Genomic DNA, 18,878 nt, shown 5'->3' with positions numbered 1-18,878 from the left:
TTTGGTACACTGTATACTGTGTATACTGCTGTATTGACAATATGAATCTTGAAATATATTGATAACAATTAACTAAAACTAAAAACTTTATCATTGCATAAGGCCCGTTGTCACTGATTTTCAGTCCAGAACTTGTGTAGTTTGTCATACCTCAGTCTGTTTCCCTTCTATAAGAATGGCTTCTTGACAGCCAACCTTCAACTAAGACCCTTTCTGAGGCATCAGTGAAAAGTAGATGGATCAACTGATAGCTCAGATGCTATGCAATGTGTCAAATCTTTGCTAAATGTTTTCCAATTTCTTGAGGACATGACTTTTAGATACTGTTCATCTGCTGTAGATAGTTTTGTTTTAGGCATGTCACGCCTTCTTTTTGTCCAGCTTCCTCAAATGTTTTAAGGACATATTGCACAGTATGCATTATGCTGTGAATGCATAAGGCATATGGGTTTCAGCTAGTCACTCTTTGGAAATCACCTTCTGGGTAACAACATAATTACTACTTTATTTTTATCAAACTGTGTTTTCTTTGGCATTTTTCATAGATTCACCAAAATAAATGGGAACAAATTACATGTTTTAGAAACAGCCCGCTAGTAACAAAGTGCCAAAATATACAATTTAAAATGGTTTTCGTCTGTATTGTCTATTACATATAGACACGGCATTGGTAGGTGCCTTTTTTTTTAACCTTAAGGATTCATAGATCACCGTTAAGCAGCTTACCTGGCATTGAAAAAACACTGATTTGAAAATGGTCAGATACAAAGACTACTCTGAAAATGAGTGAAAAAGCAGTCAATGTCCAAAGAAAAACTTTGGAGGGCTGTAACAAAGCCAGGTGAACGATTGCTCAACGAATCACTTGGGAGCACGATCGTACCTTCTCTTAAGGATAAGTAGTGCATCTTTTAGAAGTGCGTTTTTGTTAGATGAGCTGACTTCCTCACCGTGTCTAGAACCCTCTTCTGACCAGATGTATGACCCTTGATCAGCAACACAACCACCACACCAACCCACACACACACACCACACACACACACACACACACACACACAAACACAGATTCTTTGTCACATGTATGTAAGGGTTAATGACCCTATGCTTCAGAACCCAATAAAGGAGTGCTATGGGAGGTGGCGAGAGTCTGATGGACGGTCAGTGTTGGACGAACTTGGCTTAGGCGGTCTCCTCTGCATGAGTAAACAGAGAACTTGGGCTTGTGTTTGTTGTGTGTACTTCAAGTTCCAGCGGAGGTTCAGCTTACAACTATTAACCAAGCCAGGTGAAGATTGCAACACTTAAAAAAAAAAAAAAGACAGTCTGACTTTTAGACGCAAATATTTTCAAGAATAGTTCCATTTTTGGTTTTCTGCATCTTCACCGTTTGTAACATTTCCGACAACATTAAATATTTTAAATATATTTTTAAAAAGCCTAAATAAAAAACTTTACAAAGAGACATGAGTCTTACCTTCTTTTTAACAAAGCTAGGCTCATCATTTGTGTCAAAAAGTTTCCTCTTTTTCCTAAGAGGATTGTCCTCCAATCTCGGCCGGGGCATACCATCTAGAGAAAGCAAGGGGGGGCGTTTTTTAGGAGGCTCCTCATCATTTTTCTTTGCGATTACATCCCGTTCCACCTTCCTCTTCACAGCAGAAGTGGTAGTCAAGGCAGCAATAGGTGTTGGCGCCACCATGGGTAGGTCTGGCTCTTCCTTTGAATCTCGGTTTAACCTCGGTTCTTTGAGCAGCGAGCCAGGAAGGTTGGATGCATACTTAAACCCTGGGCCTCTTTTTTGCTTTGAGGCCAAAAGGTTAGGAAAAAAGAGAGCACAACTTTATTTTTCTGGTTCTTAGATTCTTAACTAAAACTCGGCAGTTTAACAAATGCATCACACACACACACACTCAGAATAAAGTCCATACTGATGCTTACTTTTCCAGTTTTCCCAGCATGGTTACATTTTGGGCACTCCCAGCAGTTTGGCAGCTCATCATTGACTACTCCATTTGAATCTTTAATCTGAATAACAAGAAACACACTGGCTATTAAACAGCGTTTGACATGAAACGAGCAATTATTCAACAGCTGACTGACACTCAGGTCTTCACCTTGAGACAGTTAGGGTGAACGATCTCGTTACAGATGGAACACTCCATGAGCATAAGGTTAAACTTCTCTTCCTCATCCTCCACGGTGTCCTCCTTGCCTGCCTCGCCACAGACGAGACACACTGCCGTGTGGGGTAGGACGGGCTGGAGGAGGGAGAAAAAAACAAAGAAAAGACAGTGCAGAAGATAAAGGCTCTGCATCAGCTCACTCTCGTCTTTTTAAGCAATTCTTTGTCACAACAAAATTTAACCCACACTTTTTCAGAAGGGTGAAACAAAGCAGAGCTGGAACTATTTGCTGCCATGGCTTTCAACAGCCTACTCCTCATATGACTCAACTAAGGACCCAGAAAAATTTTAAATCCAATCTGAGTGATGGAAAAATGTAAATGGACTGGCATTTATATAGCTCTTTTCTCGTCTTATCGACCACTCAAAGCACTTTACACTACAAGCAACAGTCGCCCATTTACACACACGTACAGACAGATCGTTTTATTCTATACATACAATACTTTCTCCGTCATAGACACACACAAATCACTCACTGGAGGCAATCTGGAGTTCAGTTCCCAAAGATCACATGGACCAAACGCACAACATCAAGCCATTTGCTTCAGCTGCCAGCTTCCTCTATCTCCTCTGAGCCACAGCAACCTCAAAGTAATAATAATGTAATATTGATGGAAGATTGACTTCACTAATTGCTAAGACAGTAGCTGGTTTATAGAGTTGTATAAGCTACCCTTAATTGTGATCTAAAATCCTGACAGCTCAAGTTTGCCACCATAGCTTTAAAAAAAATGACCTGATTTATTCATTCATTTATATTCCATATGAATCCAGAGTGTTATAGCCCTAACAGCTAGTTCATCATTTACCGTGAGCTTCCAAACAGATTTACAACAACATTAGCCAACTAATAAATGGGCTAAAGCAACAGAGTGGCTCTTGATGAACTGTGTGTAATCGCTGGCTCTGATGACTGCTCTCTATCTGTGTTAGAGTAAGTTAATATGAAGGGCGAGTTAAGCATGTTTTGCATTATTTAAACACGAGTCACGGTGGCTAAAAAGCCCAAAGACCCGAGTGCTCTCTCGCTATCTTTTAACTAGCATGATTAAACATTAAAACACAGTCCTTCTCAACATACAAAAGGCAGAAATAATCAAACTCAGCCTCTCTACAAGTCTCTGTCCTTGGTACTGAAACATTTAGACCAGGCCATTATCACTTTCTCCGTGCGTCTATATAAATGCTACTGTAACAGGTAATATCTGATACTGCTACTTGCATTCTTTTTATTACACAGCTACAACAAACAGCAACTAAAAAAAAAACCATCCAGGCAGCTACTCCAGAACCAAACATAATAAATTATAATTATAATTATAATTATATAATAATATAATTACTATTTTCTTATAATAATTATAAGAAAGCCAGGCTTATTAATGAGTTTCTCAGTTTCTCAGTCATTGAGGTCATGAGCCATTCGGTCTAGCATTTGAGTCAAAGACAACTGGACTTCTTTCTATAGATTCATGAGGATGTTTCACCTCTTCATCAAGTGGTATCTAATCCTGGGATCTTTATGTTTAAGGTCACATAAATGTGTGAATGACAGCTGAAGCACCTGGAAAAGGATCTCAAGAATTGTCTTAAATGTGGTACCAACATCTGAAACTCTTCAATCATTTCTGAGAACTCACCACACTCGAGAGGCTTCGTGAAACACCTTCACAAACCTAAAAGGAACTGCAGTTTCCTTCAATGCTTAAGACTACCATGACCTGGATGACTGAGAATCTACACAGAAAATATTGCCTAGGGAGGGAGGAACACCCTTCAATTGGTGCAGGAATATGAAACAGTATCAAGGAAGTTGACTAAAGGAACCACCTCTGCTTTAACCTAATGTGCAGACGCCTTGGGTCCACAGTCGAGGGACATAAAGCTAAGCAGAACCAGCTGGTGAGTGAAAGGATAACACTGGTCTATGTCACTACAGATGCACTCAAGGACAATAAAGTGATTGTGACTGAGACTTTTAGTTTAGCTAACAATAGATACAACAAACAGCTATCCTAGCTCTGTAAGTACTTTAAAGCTCACTGAGGCATTAGAAGTTGTTTGTTTAATCTGTAGAGAAACCAAGCTGTCGTTTGATCAGAGGTTAAATACTTGAATTGTTTCTTGTCGAGAAGGTTTGACTTCTTCACTGATAGTGACACCAATATGCAAGAGACTTACATTTAAATAACTTCATCATCAAACAAAGAAGATACAGTAAGTTTTAGATAGCTTATGTAGGCGTTTCCATCCATTTTCAGTATTCATCCAAAGCTAAGTGAATCACCCACTGGGTGTACCTCCTTATTTCACCAAAGGCTTTGAATTTGCTACCAATCAGGGACTTCAGGAAGTTAAAACAGTGAGTACCGTTTATATAAAACAGAAATGGAAATGTGAAACTAACAATTTTGAATATAAGTATATGAAACTCGTGGAGAGTCCTAGTAGATATGTCACCACAGCTGTGCAGACGCCTGCTCAGGCTCTTCAAGGTGCTGGAGGCATGTGGCTCCCAGGAGGCCAATCATTATCACTTGTTGTCGAGCTTCGAGCAGCATCAGTGACTATATCTGATGAGAATTACTTTCAATTGGAAAGAGCTGCTTGTTGGATTCCTATATTTGAAGCAGTGAATACAGCTGCTCTACTGGTATGAGTTTGGTGAACTTTTGTGATGGAAAGGAATCAGCTCTCCCAATTTTATTCTATTTTTTTAACACTAATGTGTGTTATTTATGATGCTTGTTCCCCTGTAGCCAACAAGCATACCACGATTTGTTTGTGCGTTCTCCAATGAGCACAAGAACCAATGTTAATTCGTTAACCAATACTTTTCCTCAAAGATTCTTTTTTTCCTGATGAAATTAAGATAATAACGGAATAAATCAACAACAAATCAAAACAAGTTGAAAGTACTCAGGACAGATGAGATCCAATCAGAAATAATGAAGCTGTGATGAAAGGCGGGACAAGTCGGAAGTGATCCAATGAGAAGTAATCTCCTTGTAATTGTGTAAGGAAGGATTCAGCTAGCATCCATGCTTCCTGTTTCTAATGAAAACGCGACAACATGTCAACGCTTCGGAACAAGAAAAGAGCAGATATGTGGAAGCTCTTCACATTTGATCTCAAAGATGAGAAGCTTTGTAAACCGTGCTGAGCGAACCCTCACAGCCCAACATTTACACTTTATATTTTAATCAACTGAATTGGCTTCAGATTTAGCCTACTATAATGATATTTAGTCTAATAAAACTATAAGAATTTAGATGCCTAACTTATGACTAAAACTAAATGACCTTTTAGTCAACAGACTACAACTACATCGAAATTGCTGTCAAAATTAATGCCCGAACTATACTTCAGCAGGAAATCTACCCTCTTTTAACCCTGCGGCATAACCTTCCACGTACCCTGACATCTATCTCCCGAGAAATTTAACTACATGTCAGGTCACGGCGTAGGGCTAAGATAGGTCATAAGTAAATTTCCTGCAGAAGCCTAAATCAGGCACACTTAGGAGTACATCCATCCATCCTCTTCTGCTTATCCTTTTCAGGATCACAGGGGGCTTGGAGCCTATCCCAGCTACCATACGGCGAGGTACAGCCTGGACAGGTCACCAATCCTACACAGGGCTAAAACAGTAAGAGAGGCAACCATTCACACTCACATTCACACCTACGGGCAATTTAGAATCACCATTTAACCTAACCCCACTAACTGCATGTCTTTGTACTATAGGAGGAAGCCAGAGTACCCAGAGAAAACATGCAAACAGAAAGGCCCCGGCCAGATGGTGGAGTCGAACTGAGGACCTTCTTGCTGCGACCCAACACTGCTAACCACCGTGCTGCCCACACTGATGACTACACCACACAAAAGTTCACTCACACACATCATACTTACAGCAATGCACTGCCTCATGATGCAGGACTGCTTCATGCGTCCCGGCCCGCCGAACTTCTTCATGTCTTTGCAGAAGTGACACTCTCCGCACTCCGTCCGCAGACACGCCTCGCATTTCCGACAGCGTGTCCGTCTCCTCCTGGCTCCAGATGTACCCCGGCTGGCCGACAGCTTGACCGCTGATGCGGGAGATGCTGCCATCTTAGGTTTCGGCCGGTTGGGAGGCCGGGGCTAAGGAAAAAAAAAAAGAAAAAGGAAAAAAGAAATGGTAAATGGCCTGTATTTGTATAGCGCTTTACTTAGTCCCTAAGGACCCCAAAGCGCTTTACACTACATTCAGTCATTCACTCATTCACACACACATTCACACACTGGTGATGGCAATGCTACATTGTAGCCACAGCTGCCCTGGGACGCACTGACGGAGGCGAGGCTGCCGGACACTGCCGCTACCGGGCCCTCTGACCACCACCAGTAGGCAACGGGTGAAGTGTCTTGCCCAAGGACACAACGACCGAGACTGTCCAAGCCGGGGCTCGAACCGGCAACCTTCTGATTACAAGACGAACTCCCAACTCTTGAGCCACGATCGCCCCAAGAAAGACAAAACAGAGAGGAGGACAAAGTGCGGTGCATCAGTAACGATAAGCCAACAAGTATGCACTTAAAGGTCAGATAGAGTCATGTGTTGGCAAAGAGTGAATGTTCAAAATATTCACCAAGTACATGTTAAGCACGCAGCGGGATGCAGCGCAGCGCAGTTAATTAATATAACAATTAGGATGTCATTGGCAAAGTACTCGCATCATTAGCTTTCACTACCTTTGGTTTGCATTGTTAATAACAAACCGCTGTACATGTTTATCATCATTCTGATGACTGATTATCTACATTCTAATAATGAAGCTCTGCAGTCGAGCGGCCCTTTTAGAGCACACTTACAATCATGTTACATAAAAAGAAAAAAGAAAACAACAAAAACAAAAAAGAGGCTATTAAATCCAGCTGCGGTTGGTGCTACAGCTGACGTCTAAAGTACTGCCTGGACCCTTCTTTGTTTCCCCCCATCTCTGGGTCAAGATTTCCAGGCGCAGACGAAAGCAAAAAGGAAAAAAAACACCTGCATTTATATACGCAAAAACAGCACATAACACATATCCACAAACCTGATCGAAACATGCTGCGCATAAACACATTATTCACGCCTGGTATAGCTCAGAGTACGAGAGAAAACAAACACATCAAAAACGTCCCTGGAGGCGTCTTCCAAATTTAGCACCTCAATTGCTTGCATGTTTCTACTTCAAAGAGGAGCCGCACTTATGGCTACATTTCACACATGGATCACTAGGATCTATTATTCCATGATTTACAGCCGTGCGCATTATTAAATGTGCTCTATTTAACAGAAGTGGCCAATTGAAATGAGGGAGTCTTTGATCAGCATCATTATTTTTCTTGTGTCATATATATATATATATTTTGCCCCCACCCCCTCGGGCTCACATCCCCACCACAACAATGTATTTTTAACATGAAAACCACAAGTCAAAACACTGCCAGCCATGCCACATGAAGAAAAAAATCAAAAATAAAAAGAGTGGAGTGTGTGAAATGAAATAAACATGAACGAGGAGTGCAAAACACTGCAGCTCCTGGAAATGAAGATCGGATTTCTTTAGTTACATCGGCAGTGCAGATTTTCCTAGTGTCAGCATAGCAACAGCCACGTCCCATTCCCTAACAGAACAGTCTATGACACACGGACTTGTAACCAATAAGAACTGTAATGAGACCATCTAACAAAAAAAAAGAAAGAAAAAAAATTAAGTAGGCTCTATCTTGCGCACATTGCAATAATTTATTCCAACAATAGCCACAGAATTGACTGACATAGGCAGTCAGATATGTGGTGACCAGACAGGATTAGCGGGAGATATTGGTGTGTGTGTGTAGGATGGGATGGTTGGGGAGGGGGTGGGATTAAGAAGAGAAGAAACAATGAAATGAGACCAGATTACCCAGCAAAACAACACACATGATGTTCTGCAACTCAGCTTTTGCCATTTTAAGTGTCAGCTGATGGGCTGAAGTTGCAATAGATTCACATGAAACAACAAGTAACCAGGCCGTGCAGGAACACTGCCTCCATTCATGTTTGTTTATGCCTGTGACATGAACCACAAGGAGGCAGGTTTTGGATTGTAGTCTATATTTTCCACCAATTCCCCCTCCAACTCTGCTCCCTCCCTGCAGACTGATAAGTGGGGTGATCTCTAAAGCAGATATCCTTCTGACACACAATTTTCAATCACAGGAAAGGCTGGCAACAGCAACATCACCAAAGACAACCAACTTCCCTTAAATCTCAGTAAGTACTCCCTGTATCTGCTCATGTTTTTGTGCAATGATATCCAAGAACTCTTGACAAGAAAATATGTCACCGGTGGCAGCTAAGCCTTCATCAGCATGTTTCAGGAGAAGCAGCCAATGAAATCTGTATTATGTAGCGTGTGCCTTTTTACAGGAAGAAGGATGCACATTTGTCCCCTTTGTGCAGTAACAAGGACAGCACGGGTGACCCGCTAGTGATTTCTTAGCACTACAGAGCTCATTCAGCTGGAAAACATTATGAGAAGCAGACCCTTATGTTCAGTGACACAGCCCTGAGCTAGTAGGAAGATACCCATCATTGCAGTGAAGACAGCACACACACGAACACACACTGCACACAATATGGCAAACTTCACAATCAGATAGCTGACAGCAGTAATACATGGAACACTGTGATGATCTAAACTCTGCACTGACATAAACACACCACGCTCACGTTGCTCTGATGCAATAACGGTTCCCGGTATTCACAATTTCTCTTCAAGGGGATATAGATAAGTAAACTTTTCAATGGAGATCAATTACAATGTCAATCAGTTTTAAAATCTCCATATATACAGAGCATGCATCGGAGATATTGAGACCACACAGCACAAGCAGATAATCGGGCAGTGATATTTCACAAGTTGCTCAGGTTGAAGCTGAACTGCTATGCTTTGGAGCAACGCAGTGATTTAACAGTTATACAACCTGCTGTGGACGTAATACATCCCAAAGATGTTTGAATAGTTGAACTTTGGGATAAAACTTGGAGGGGGGAAAAAGCCTTTTTAATATCTGTCAGCAGAGCAGAATTGACTCATTCATCTGCAGTCAGCATTTTTTTAATCTAAATGCAGGCACAGGCTTAATGTAAGGGGGGTGTGGTTCAGAGTAAAGAGTGTAGGGGGGAAAATATTTGAATTAACAATTTCCGTGCAAGTCCCATCTTCTAATGTTTTCACAAAAAATTATGTCTTTTCATTAACGCACACTGAAAGAAAAACCTTCCCCTTTTGTTTTGGTTTACCATGACATGTATTCTGATATCAATCGATAGGTTTACAATCAAACCGTTAGAGATTCAGCTCCTGCATCTTCACACAACCAATAGCAACCTCGAGCTACATAAACAGAAGCTCCTATTGCTGGATTTATCTGATAATAAAAATGCAAGCATGCACGCACGCACGCATAAACAACAAATCTACCACAAAAAAGAAGCAAAAAAAATAAAAACAAAGGCAAAAAAAATAAAATAAAAAATCAAAGCCCAAGCACAGAAGATAAACTGAATCAGTGCTTTTGTCTTCAGGTATCTCCATTACTTCACTGCCCTGTGATGCTGCACACTGCTCTGTCTCACACAAGCATTCCTCTGGCGGCCTCCTTACGCCTGCCTGCAGGGCTTTTAGGGTGCTAACCTGCTCGGAGTCTGAGTCGTAGTCCTCATCATCGGCGCTCAGCGACATGGCCATGGCTGGTTTTCAGATACCGTCCAGCTTACAGCAAACTGACATGGCTGCAGTCTCCTCCTCCTCCTCCTCCTGCTACTGCTGTCAGGCCTATAGCCCTCCCTCCTGCTCCAAAAGCTCCACAATACCACAAGCAGATGTAGGAAACACATACAAGCCTGCTTCATTAATATGGATCGACTCACTGAGGAAGAGGAGGGGGTGCTGGGCAGCGCAGAGCCAATGGGAGGCTGCTGTGAATCAGAATATGCACTCGGGGGGAGTCTGCCTCCATCCAATGTGGAGAGAAAATGCAGTAAAGGTATTATCATATTTATGATGAGTAGCAGAGGGAGAGGAGAGCAGGCTCTGCACAGCCAGAGCCAGATGGCATCTCATTACAAAAGGCAAACACAAAGAGGCCCCACGACCAGCAGCTGGCCTTTGGAGAGCCCAGTGGGGGAGATCCTGAGGGTTTGTAAGACCCATACAAACTTCACTTTCATGCATTCCTGTAAAGCACATCTCATTCTTAAACTTTCAGCTGAGGCTCCGATGTCTTGTGTGTTTGTTTGGATACATTTTTAATCACACATATTCAGCGACTAAAATAGAGCAGCACCGTGGCATATTTAAACACTTCTAATTAAAATTGCAACCATCACACTGATTAAAGCCATTTATTCACATTTTGATTTGTTTTGGGATATCTTATGTTAGACCGTAAGTGAGATAAGAATTGTACTGATATTAAGGAGCATGGTTTTTTTTGTTGTTGTTGTTATATTTGGATAATAAATGAAAAGCCTCAATTATGACCTCACAGTCTGCTGCTCAGCTCACGGCTAGAGAAACTCAGGTAACATGACATCAAATGCACTTCGAGCCTTCTGACATCAACAACCATTTTCGTCTTACGATATCACAATTTCAAATGAACCGTATCGCGGTGTTTCGAACAAATGCGAAACCGCACTCAAAACATATGACAGCAAAAAGGCTAGCGAGGGCAATATTTCTGGATCTCTGTAAATATTTAGTCCCCCCAACGTAAAACGCAAAGGCTGTGACATGGTGAGACATGCCATATAATTTCTGCTCTTAGTAAACAATGTTTTTATGGACACTAAAGGCTTGTTTTGGATTCGGAAGGCACACCAAAAAGCATTAATGACAGCAAAACACATGTCAAATTATGCAGAGGAGCAAAAATATCTCATCATTTACTTCATTAGGCAATACTGCAGCCCGTTATGACAAAATTATGCAAACTGTTAAATCTCCTGCTAAAGGGAAGGAGTGCAGTGAGTGGTGGGATGAGTGAGGGAAGACAGGACCTTAGCCATTAATAATTGTCCTATACCAGATATGTACCTGTATAACACAGGTAAAGAAATATATAAAATATGCACACCTGTATTGATAGGTAAATATCTATTTAAAATATACTCAGTGATGTTGCTTGCACCACAAATTTAAGCAAAAGGTGCATAAGCTTTGTACTACACAGGTATGTAGCACATAAAATGATTCTCAAGTGCCTGAAAATTAAGTAAAAACACTATATTTGCTGGAAAACTGTACTGCAGGTGACACTTTCTTACCTTTATGGTTTTCTTAGGCCAGTACACCACAGGATATCCAGTGATGGCTAATTTAGGGTCATCATCAGTATGTTCCTTTAAGACAACCTAGACGGGCACAGAGAACAAAATCAAAATAGGGCCGAACTATGATTCCTGTCTGTTAAGTAATCTGAAGGCATGCCGCAAACATGTTTGGGTTTTTTTTACCTTTAAGTCATCCAACAGCGCTTGGGGGTTCTCTATTCCCATTGGAATACATTTCCTATTTTCCGGGAGTGACTCGAGCTTTTCAATCAGCGTCCTTAGCCCATTCAGTTCAAACTCTGTTAAATGAATCCATTTATTCTGAGGCTCTGAGTTCGGAGAGTCTGAAGGAGTTTTAGGGAAATCTAAAGAGGCCGAGCTGGGGTTACAGCTGTCCTCAGAGTCGATGGATAAAACAGCTTTGAGATGTTGGCCCTTCCCATTGTCGGGTGTGCAGGGTCCATCCTGAGGAACTCTCTCTAGTTTTTCACCCTGCTCATCTCTGACATGAGTCCCACACGAGTCCTCGTTCATGTCTTGACTCCTGGAGTCAGAGGAGGGGCTTTCTGTCTTTGACTTTGTCTCAAAATCTGCAGGAATGAAAGCAGATTTCCTATAATGGATGTTTTGATAACGGGCATACCAATGAGCAAATAATTTCTCTAGTTTGGGGAGCACCTGTTAGTAATCCTGAAATTATGGGTCAATTTGTAGGTTAGCACATATAACAAAGCAACAACAACACATCCAAACCCCTGAAACATTCAAGTTCGATCTAAAGTGACTTCCTGTGACATACCAGCTGGGTTAGGCTCCAGTCAGTGCCCCTTCCCCTCCCCGGCAACCACATGTCGCTAGGGAAAAATATGTATTACCCAACCAGCCGGCGAGCAGTTGCTGGTGGTTGTTGGTCACAAAGAGGTATAGAGTGCAATTACTTTGGTGCCGTAATTGAGGTTTTTCACTCACCCATAGATTCTTTACGGATCTCCTGAGAAAAGTAGGACCGTTTGGTAAGGCAATGCAGGTATCTCTCCAGGACATACCAGCATATCTCATAATAGAAGGGGAAACGAAACTTGGAATGGACCTGAAGGGATGACAAAAAAAATTTAAAAATGACAGATTCAATTAAAGAACCATTAAAAAGTAAATGAAAATCTCAAATGGATGCTTTCAATGATTGGTCATTTAAGTAAGGTTAAAACAAAGTTGGCCTTCCATTACCACAAAAGCTTTAATGCATATAAAAAACAGCTTAAAGCGTAAGTCAAACTATAAAGGACTATAAGGAACGAGGCAGCTGCTATCTGTAGCAGTATCTTGTGCTCTGACAGTCAGAGGCTTTGCAGAATTCTCAGTAATGCAACTGTAATCTCAGCAGACCAGCTCACATTTAACAGGAAGTGGAAAAAGATAGCCACAAAGATGTTAATGCACAACGCAAGTAAAATATAGAAAGAACCCAAGAAAGGGTTACTTTATCCAAAAATTAGTTTTACAAATGCCCACACCTCTTATCCTCCTGTCTCTCTCAAGGGTAAACTTTTCACCTTCCCCTGGTTCTCAGAGAGATTAATTTCTCCCACGTGGAGTTTACTATATTGCAGTCCAGATCAGAGTTAAGCCACAAAGTGGAGAAAATAGACTCCTACCTTTGTCCTGTTCTCTATCTCATAGATGGTAAGCTGCATAGGAATGTTAAAGCTGTGCAGAATGTTGCCTCCAAACACCAGTGTGTCCACGGGAGTGTAGACAGCGTGGATCCACCCTTAATTACAGAGAGTTAAATGTGTTATAAAATGGTCAAATATTCAAAGCTGAGCATTAACGGAGCCTAATCTATTCCTGCTGGCTACTTTAAGACAACCATGCCAACACACCAGATGGGATGAAGAAGGTGTATCCTCGTTGAAGCTCCACTCTCTGGCATCCATCAGCTCGGTCTCCCAGGAAGACATCACTCTGCTTGCCTGACAGGACCCAGTCCTCATACAGGGCAAGGTTATAGGGAGTTGGAGGCACAAGCCAGAACACCTGAGGAGAAGCAGTCATTTCTACTTAGAGTCTGTAACTGTTAACAACATTCAAAGCTTTGAGGAATATTAGCAGACGTCTTCGTAGGTGTGATCAGTATATCCTAAAGAGGCAACCAAGCTTTACAAAGAAAGAATAAACTTACTTTCTGTCCCTTGAATACGTGATACCAAACTGAAGTTCCCCCAAAATCGATGTGGAAATCTGTGTAGCAGCCTTTCACGCTCATCAAACAATACCTACAAAGGAAATTAGAAAATCATCTAAGAGACAAGAAGTAAATAGGTAAACAGAAAAAAGTGGTAAACACAACATGGCTAATTACAAGGCAGCAATAATCTCAGGATGCTACCGACACAGGTAACTCTCGGGAGCGACACAGCGTAGAAAACACTTCACAATAAGGCAATTCTCCTCTAGAAATTAATTTAGGAATGATTAGAACCCCAAGACACAAATGATTTGCCAATTTAGCTAAAGAGTATAATCTCTAAGAGAATCCCCACTGACTTGGAGACATTTAAAGGAAAGCCCTTCCAAGGACATCTTGCACACGATGATACTGTGAATGCCACTGAGAGAATCTAACACCTTCACAAATAAAAAGAAGTTTGAATTTTGCCAGTTGAACCATCCGTCAAACGGCTAAGCCAAAATTAAAAAAAAAAAAAAAAATCCTGACATCATTATTGACTATTTCACAGCTTTTTAATTTAAAGACTTGTGTGTTATCACCGCATGAAAGAAGACTGAGTTCATAGTGAATCATAAATGAGAGCATATCCAGGGTAGCTTTCACTGCAACAATAATAAAAAATTTAACGCTCCACAGCTATATCACGAGTTTCACCTCACTAGTTCTCGGCTGGACCCCGTTATGCCGTCAGAGCTGGTTTAATTCTTCATGGAATAGATTCAACAAGGTGCTGGGAACATACCTCAGATGTCGGTTCATATTGTTTTTGGGTTTTTTCCTGTTTTTTTTTTTCTGAACTTTATTTGAAATTATAAAGCGAACAGCCAGTAATTCCATTTCAGATGTTGGTTCATATTGATGTGAGGCCATTTGAGTACAGTGACATCAATGTCATGTTTAAAAGAAAATCAGTTTGAGCTATGTGATCTGGCACATTATCCTGCAGGAAGCAGCCATTAGAAGATGGCTGAACCACTGATACAATGCAGGATGGATGGATGGATGGATGGATGGATGCTTTCATGTTGGTCTGACCCCATCTTAAAAATGTCAGTGTGGTCTTCTGCTGCTGTAGTCCAAGATATGCATTCAGAGATGCTCTTCTGCATAACTTGGCTGTAACAAGAAGTTGTTTGAGCTTCTGTTGCCTTCGTATCAACTCAAAGCAACCTGGATGGGTTGGCTGTGCAGTAAATCAACATTTTCATATGACCAGCGAGTCTGGGACCAACAACCATGCCACGTTCAAAGTCACTTATGTCACCTTTCTTCCCCATTCCCCACTCAGTTTGAACATCAGCAGGCTGATTAGATATTTGTGTTAATGAGCAGTTGAACAGGTGTACCTAACAAAAAGCTGGTATATATATATATAGTCCAATTAAATAGAACAGGAGGTGAGAAACAACATGGGATGTGTCTTCATGCAACAGTATACTAGATTAACAATTTTAAAGTGAAGCCTCTAGGCAAAGGGGAAACCAGTGAGTGTGCTGAAGGGAAAAATACAAGAGTACAGATGACTGAAATGTTTCAGTTTTGAAAATGGCTTTATTTTGAGTAATAGATTCTAAACTAGCTTCTGCACAGTGTGCTGAAATTGCAGCAGTAAAATCGTCTTGTTTGATATTCTACTCTGTTACACCCTAAACCACTGCCAGCATCTCCCTAACCTCTATGAACAATACAGGAGATTAGCAGGGTTTAAGTGTAACAGTAGAAAATATGGGCAGCTGACATTAAAAAGACAGGCAGCCCTGGTTTTGATTCATTTTGACTCTTCAACGGCTGATTGGCTGAGAGGTGTGTGTGTGCAGTCAGACCACAGTTGTTAGAAACCTTTCTCTTATGCGAGGAGGGGAAAAAAAATCCTGCTGCCTAGCAACAACAAGGAGCACGTACAGGAGGTGACAGTATGCAGTACTCTACCGTGATGGAGCGATGGATGAGAGATGGGAGGAGAAACAGACATTTTCTACAAGTGTTTTCTTTTTATTAGTATTTATTTTCTTGCTCTACACACAGTTTTTTTTCACCCCTCGTAGACTGACACACAGCTCCAAAGAGAACTTCATAAAAACAAAAGCACAACAGTGCAATGCATACCTTTGCACTTTGGGGTATTTCATCTCTGAGATGATATTGGTGGCTTCAGTTTGGCTTTGTTTCAAACCAGGAGGCCACATGTTGTCCACCCAGTCCACTTGATCCACCTATAAGAGCAATCAAAGCAGCACCATTCAGCAACCAATCACAGTGTTCTATCATCTTCTATTTTTGTCATTCTTCTTTGAATCTTTCACCAGATTTGTGACCTCTATCAAACCTCTTATAGTATGATACACAGCGAGGGTCGGGGGCAGATTACCACTGTGGGACGCTTGATGAGGTTCTCCAGCTTGGTGTGGCTGAACTCCAAGCTAATGACATTGAACAGTTTGTCCCGCTCTTCCTCTGGCGTCTCATAATAGCGGACAAACTGAGCCATGCTCATTTCAGAACCTTTCTGAGTGCTCACATCCATAACGTCCACAGACCGGCGACTGCCTGCGAAAAACAACCAGGATACGATGAATTTAGCCAATGAGATCGTACGCATCAACATCAACACACAATCCAGTGCAGTCTGTCTGTGAGTCGGCGTATGCTTTGTCATATTTATACACAGAGAAGTTGTACTGTTGCAAAATATTCTACTATGAACAAGAGCAGTACTTCTTATTTGTAATTCCCAAATTTAACCACTAGATGGGGCAACTACACCCCAATCATACCCTGGCTCAATTTCTTCCAGGGCACACTTAACATAATTATATTGCACTGCATTAGAAAACAGTCGCAAACAGAAAACAGCATGATGAGACCTTTAACATAACCCCACAATATGAGCAAGAGGCCCTGGGTGAACCTATCGTGATGATCCTACACACATAACACAATAGTACAAGAGGTAGACACAGACAGAGATACAGGCATACAGCAGAGTGACTAACAGATGCATGCTCACTAAATAACTTATTTCCTAAGAAAAATACAAAAAACAACACTGATGTATTAACATGCATGATTAAAATGTGACTTTTTTTGACGTTCTCTTCTATTTTTTATGTCCATTTCTAGCATTTGGCATCGGCAACATCCACTAGATTTGGATGGTTGGTAGGCAGATCAGTAAATAAATCATTTCTACTATATCTTTCAAGTTAGCAATTTCTATAATATCAGATAAAATTAGCAAATTGTTGTGACAAAACTAAAACAGCTACTCATTATCCTGAAACTTCCCACATGCCTAGTCATAGTTAGTGCAGACTGAACATGTTTCATCATAAATTAAATTAAAAGGAAATTTGACCATGAAACACGACTTCATTACATTTTTTTAAGTCAGCATGGAGCCTCACCGTATCACAGACTGTTTTGGGGTTTGTTTGGTTTTTTTTTTTACTTTTTACAACAATGCAAAAGCCCTTATTCTCTGAAGAAGATGCAGATATACTTTGGTCGTGTTTGCACGCAGGCTAAGAGTAATAAGTATATGCACGGGTAAAAATATGCATGTGTGTGCATCGGTGTCTACTTACCAACTAGTCCTTTAATTTCACTGACTGTGAATTCTGGATCTGGCATTCTGCATATTTATAGGAAAGGGATGCATGTTGTTTAGTTCCCAAAGACTTAAAACCATAAATATATATATAAATAAAATAGAAAGTAGGTTGAATCTACAGCATGTGCACAGGCATTGCACATTTAAAGGAAAGGTTTCTCACCTGATCCCTAATTGATCTTTCTCTTTAAAAATGAGAGGGATCCTTAGACCCTCCCTTTGCACATACTCATAAGTGAAGTCTGCAAGACAGTAGTTTTACATTTAGGTCCAAAGCAATTATTTGAAAACTACTGCAGTCACATGTAACCTATAAGAAAGCTAATATGCACCGTGCTGCTTTACCTTTACCCTCCATCACCCGGACAAAGTCTGCGCTGTAGCTGTCACTGAGGACCTTTTCCTCCACGCTGAACCCTCTGATGTTTACAATTTCCTCCACGTCAGACAGGTCCTCGTTTTCGTCGTACATCGTCCGGGAGATGGAGCGCTGCCATTGAAAACGAGATGTTTTACAAGACAAAAACAGAGCCACGCGGAAAGAGAGAACTCTTTCTACCCCAAAAGGCCACTTTCTGCCCCCCTTGAACGGTCATTGTGACTCGTGTGAGGGAACCGATCGTTAATTTTACGTGTGACTTTCAAACTGGAGCAGTGGGTTGTGCTAAAGTTTTGATAGTACTATAACAGCAGTCATTTCTTTGAATGTGTGAACTAGTGCAAAAACTACTAAGCCAGCTGTTTGTGATATTTTATGGAAGCGATTGTAAAATGTTTGCTCGACTCCGCTGCTCCAGATATTGATTTATCTCGTTTTAATTACGCTACGCTCGCTCAACTACTGCGATCAGAAAAGAAGTTATAGACTCTAAAATGCGACAGTTAGCCGTTTTTCATCGTTTTGCTTAAACTTGGACATCTTAAGTGACTTGACAAATATCCCAACGCTCACAGTGGCGAGGGTTAGCTTAGCTAACTAATTAGCTCGCTGCCAGTCTCGCCTCATAAGCTAACATTTAACACGGCAGATGGTACACACCAGCCTGCGTCCGGATTCAGCACACGTCTCTGCGGCCTGAGCCATCGTCTTTTACGATTGTTTTCCGGCCACTCAGTTTCGCGAATGCATCTCCGTGCGTGGCGAAGTTGAGAGAAAACACTTAGCACGCTTTACGGGTTCAAAACAAGGGAACCATGTTTTTGTGTATTACGTCACCGCCAGGAACCAAAACATTGTTGGACAACGTCACGGCATGTCAGTACGCTTTTTAACCGCGCTCACCAACAATAAACATTCCCCACGTCACACGGTTTTATTGTAGTAGTGGGGGGAAATGATACTAATACTGGTTAAACCCCCTGTTATCGAATAGCGCTGATATCTATTTTAAACATCAAGCAATAAAAAGGAGGTATATTTACTCACTTTTATTAAACTATAAAGAACGGTACATTTAACTTTAAAAGTTTGTTTTTTATTTCCTTGTTTATAAGTTTTAC

General features: G+C 41.2%; 1 protein-coding gene across 4 annotated transcripts in view; it reads right to left on the bottom strand.

Annotated features, from left to right (window-relative positions):
* The window catches only part of LOC120714353 (lysine-specific demethylase 2B), a 30,891-nt gene extending 12,125 nt beyond the window's left edge, over positions 1–18,766 (bottom strand). The window contains exons 1-16 of one of the 4 annotated variants that reach the window (XM_040000528.1): positions 18,418–18,766; positions 17,724–17,868; positions 17,542–17,620; positions 17,353–17,399; positions 16,137–16,315; positions 15,875–15,981; positions 13,718–13,811; positions 13,419–13,572; positions 13,191–13,306; positions 12,505–12,625; positions 11,719–12,125; positions 11,530–11,616; positions 6,099–6,329; positions 2,115–2,258; positions 1,939–2,025; positions 1,475–1,810 (exon numbers count right to left, since the gene is read on the bottom strand). In XM_040000528.1, coding sequence (XP_039856462.1) covers positions 1,475–1,810; positions 1,939–2,025; positions 2,115–2,258; positions 6,099–6,329; positions 11,530–11,616; positions 11,719–12,125; positions 12,505–12,625; positions 13,191–13,306; positions 13,419–13,572; positions 13,718–13,811; positions 15,875–15,981; positions 16,137–16,315; positions 17,353–17,399; positions 17,542–17,620; positions 17,724–17,868; positions 18,418–18,462 — 2,379 coding nt within the window. In that variant the 5' untranslated portion in view covers positions 18,463–18,766. Of the gene's footprint in view, positions 1–1,474; positions 1,811–1,938; positions 2,026–2,114; positions 2,259–6,098; positions 6,330–11,529; positions 11,617–11,718; positions 12,126–12,504; positions 12,626–13,190; positions 13,307–13,418; positions 13,573–13,717; positions 13,812–15,874; positions 15,982–16,094; positions 16,316–17,352; positions 17,400–17,541; positions 17,621–17,723; positions 17,869–18,417 lie in introns of those variants that run through there. The other 3 variants (XM_040000527.1, XM_040000529.1, XM_040000530.1) reach the window with 3 other exon arrangements.
* Positions 18,767–18,878: the final 112 nt, after the last annotated feature.

The sequence above is a fragment of the Simochromis diagramma genome, unplaced genomic scaffold, assembly GCF_900408965.1.
Source record: "Simochromis diagramma unplaced genomic scaffold, fSimDia1.1 OVJJ01000596.1, whole genome shotgun sequence".
NCBI lineage: Eukaryota > Metazoa > Chordata > Actinopteri > Cichliformes > Cichlidae > Simochromis > Simochromis diagramma.
This window is presented reverse-complemented; position numbering and strand designations above follow the sequence as displayed.